At 35.2% G+C, this 3047-nt stretch overlaps 1 protein-coding gene across 4 annotated transcripts in view; it reads right to left on the reverse strand.

The window, feature by feature from the left end:
- Positions 1–1100: 1100 nt before the first annotated feature.
- Positions 1101–3047, reverse strand: part of LOC112523093 (myb family transcription factor PHL8) — a 2720-nt gene continuing 773 nt past the window's right edge. For 3 of the 4 annotated variants that reach the window (XM_025132534.1, XM_025132533.1, XM_025132532.1), the window contains 6 exons: positions 2720–2863; positions 2556–2632; positions 2401–2458; positions 2218–2290; positions 1802–1871; positions 1101–1707 (listed from right to left, as the gene is read on the reverse strand). In XM_025132534.1, the coding sequence (XP_024988302.1) occupies positions 1192–1707; positions 1802–1871; positions 2218–2290; positions 2401–2458; positions 2556–2632; positions 2720–2852 (927 nt within the window). In that variant the 5' untranslated portion in view covers positions 2853–2863 and the 3' untranslated portion in view covers positions 1101–1191. The remainder of the gene's footprint in view (positions 1708–1801; positions 1872–2217; positions 2291–2400; positions 2459–2555; positions 2633–2719; positions 2864–3047) is intronic. The other variant, XM_025132535.1, reaches the window with a different exon arrangement.

Genomic DNA, 3047 nt, shown 5'->3' on the forward strand with positions numbered 1-3047 from the left:
ATATATATATATATATATATATATTGGTAAGAGGGAGAATCGTGAAAAAATTAAAAATTGAGGAACATCTTAGTAATCGTTCATCCGTACGGTATGTACATATGCATAACATGCATAGAAATCAAGAAGCATTTTCAGTTACTTGTATGCACATGTGTGCATACCGTACAAATGAATGATTATGAATTTGCTTTTCAGTTTTTTGGGTTTTCTCAAAACAAAAACACACACACACACACACTCTCTCTCTCTCTCTCTCTCTCTCTCTCTCTATATATATATATATATATATATATATATATATATATATATATATATATAGTCTAGTTTCTTTTCCTACCTTTGTAAAATATTTTGCAATGTTAGGTTGTTTATATGAGAAATAACTTGATTGAACAGATAAACTTCATAACTTCGAGGATCAAGGCATCCATGATGTAGGTGTTTGAATAAAGTTAGAAATCCGACCACATGCCTTATAACAACGACAATAAGCCTAAATTGTCTGTAAACACAAACAAGGTTGTGCATAAACATATACATACGAAAGAGAAAATTGTAATGGTCCGATGTTATATATTGACTCATTCTTAAAGCTCTATAAATATAGCATAATCAAAGGTGCATATATCATCTTGTCTTCTATACGACTATAATTACATAAGGTCTTAAGCAGTGTTTTAACAAGTACGCATGGTTGACCTTTCTTATAATAAGTCTATTAAACAACGTGTTTAACCAGGATATCCAACCCGCTATGCAAGCCGACTAATCTCAGAACGACCACTTGCTTTGCTGGTAGCCCAGAGTCACCGTATTTGAACCTCCGTGGCCACAAGAGAATTTTTATTCATCCTTGGATTTGAACATGAGACCTTCAAACACTTTTGACCATTGGAGCCAATCAGACACCACCCTTATGGTTAGAATTCGTAAGTTTGTGCTCAAACAATTGTAAATATGAGAACAAAAATATAAAATAATCACAAAATAGTGTCTTGTGAGCAGGAATACATCCATATACCTTCATAAACACCAATCTATATACTTCTTTTAATGAATATATATATATATATATAATATATATATACTATATGATATTTCTAAATGACATACATATATAGCATAAACCTTTCATCCATCACCAATGTCACAAAAGACCACCAAAAGTTCCCCTATTGAAGCCTAATTTCAGTTGGAGTTCAAGTCCAATGTGTTTGACCTTGACTCAAAGTCAAAGTCAAAGTCATTCACATATTGACTATTCAAATCAAACCTCTTGCTATCTTTCTGCAATCTTTTACCTTCACAATTCCCATCTGAAATTGTGCTCCCACTTCTCTTCCTTCCATTTTTAGCAGGGGGATTCATCTCCATCAATGACAGAACAACATGATCATCATTTTCCCGTCTTCCAGAACTCTCTGATGAAGTCAACGAGCTTTCTAACGATGATCCAATTGTCAATGCTTTCGGGTTCTTTTCGACCTCTTTCTTTAAGGTTGAATCGTCTAGTTCCGTAAGTACCGATAAAGAATTCGGACACCCATTGTCCACCATCGAAACTAAATGAGAAAGCTCGGCTTTTGCTGCTTCCACTTCTATAGCAGACGAATTGTATCCCGCAAGTGTGTCTTGTGCTTTTCTTAATACCGATTGGAGATACTTGCCTTGAGCTTCAATTCTCAGCTGCAAATGTCTTTGTACCTGAGAACCCAATCGTTAGTGTACTACATTCAGTCTAAGTTGTACCTCACGACATGTATATCTATACTTTTTCTACATATTTTTCGGTTTTCACCTCTATTTGTTCATGAAGTTTCCTCTGCACCTCCATTTGCATCTGTAGAGCCTGAGCAATCTTCAAGCTTCTAATGGATAAAGATTACCATATATCAATGTTTCGGATTTTATTCTAGGAAAAGATAGAGATTTTAAAGGAGAGGGAGGTTCATGGGAAAACCCCAAAGAAAATGAATAACTAAAGAACATCCTGATAACTGTTCATCTGGTCGGTATGCACATGTGCATACAAGTAATTGAAGCTGCTTTTTGGTTTTTATGCACATTTGCATACCTGTCAAATGGCTTACAAATCACTTGTATGCACATGCATATACCGTCTAGATGAACAGTTACCAAGGGTGTTACTTGGTTTTTCATTTTTTTTGCAATTTTCCCTTGAACCCGGCCCTTTAAAGGCAAACAGTGTATTACTCATTAATCTGATTTGGGGTTTCATCGTTGTGATCGATACTGGTTATATCACTTCTATGATCATCCGCAAACTCTGCATCAAAATCATATGATTAAAATCTGGCATGGTGACATTCAATCGTTCTTGATTACATGCTTGTTAATGAATAAATATTAAAGAAATCAAAATGCATATTTGCTCACCTTCTTGCATATTTCCACTGCAGGCTGGTGACTGCTGAATCTTCCCCAACCTATATTTCTGCATCAAACACAAGAAAAACTCAGCATATTCAGAGAGAATTGTTAAATTTTTCCAAGAATTCAACAAAATCCAAGAATGGACAAGGCTAAAGTACCTGCAAATGACTCTTTAGGTGGTACAAAGTAAGCCCATGAATGCCCATTACTCTCATCAAAGATTTTGGTGTTGCTTCTGTTCATACAAGTGAAAAAAGATTCAAACTTTTTGAAACCCAACAAAAAGATTTGAGTAAAAGAGGATGATTTATAAAATACTAACTCTCTGGGCCTCCAAGTTGAGTGACGGAATCGACGAATCGTTGATGAAGCTCAGGAGTCCATTTGAGTCTAGGCTTAGCATCACTGGACAAGACCAAGTTCAAATCTTGATTTTGAATATTCTGATGAGCCATGTTTCCAGTTTCTGAAAGAGATAAAGAACAGAAGAGAAAGGATGTAGGTATATATATGTGTGTGTATGTATATATTAGTGATCAAACATAAAATAGGATTGGGTTGGGTTGATCTGGTCTGATTCTCTTTAATTCAAGATTTGTGCCTGAAATAAGTGGCAGATAAATGTGTCTTTATAATTGAGGGGGGTTGGG

The sequence above is a fragment of the Cynara cardunculus genome (genome assembly GCF_001531365.2).
Source record: "Cynara cardunculus var. scolymus isolate 2C chromosome LG 12, CcrdV1, whole genome shotgun sequence".
Lineage (NCBI taxonomy): Eukaryota > Viridiplantae > Streptophyta > Magnoliopsida > Asterales > Asteraceae > Cynara > Cynara cardunculus.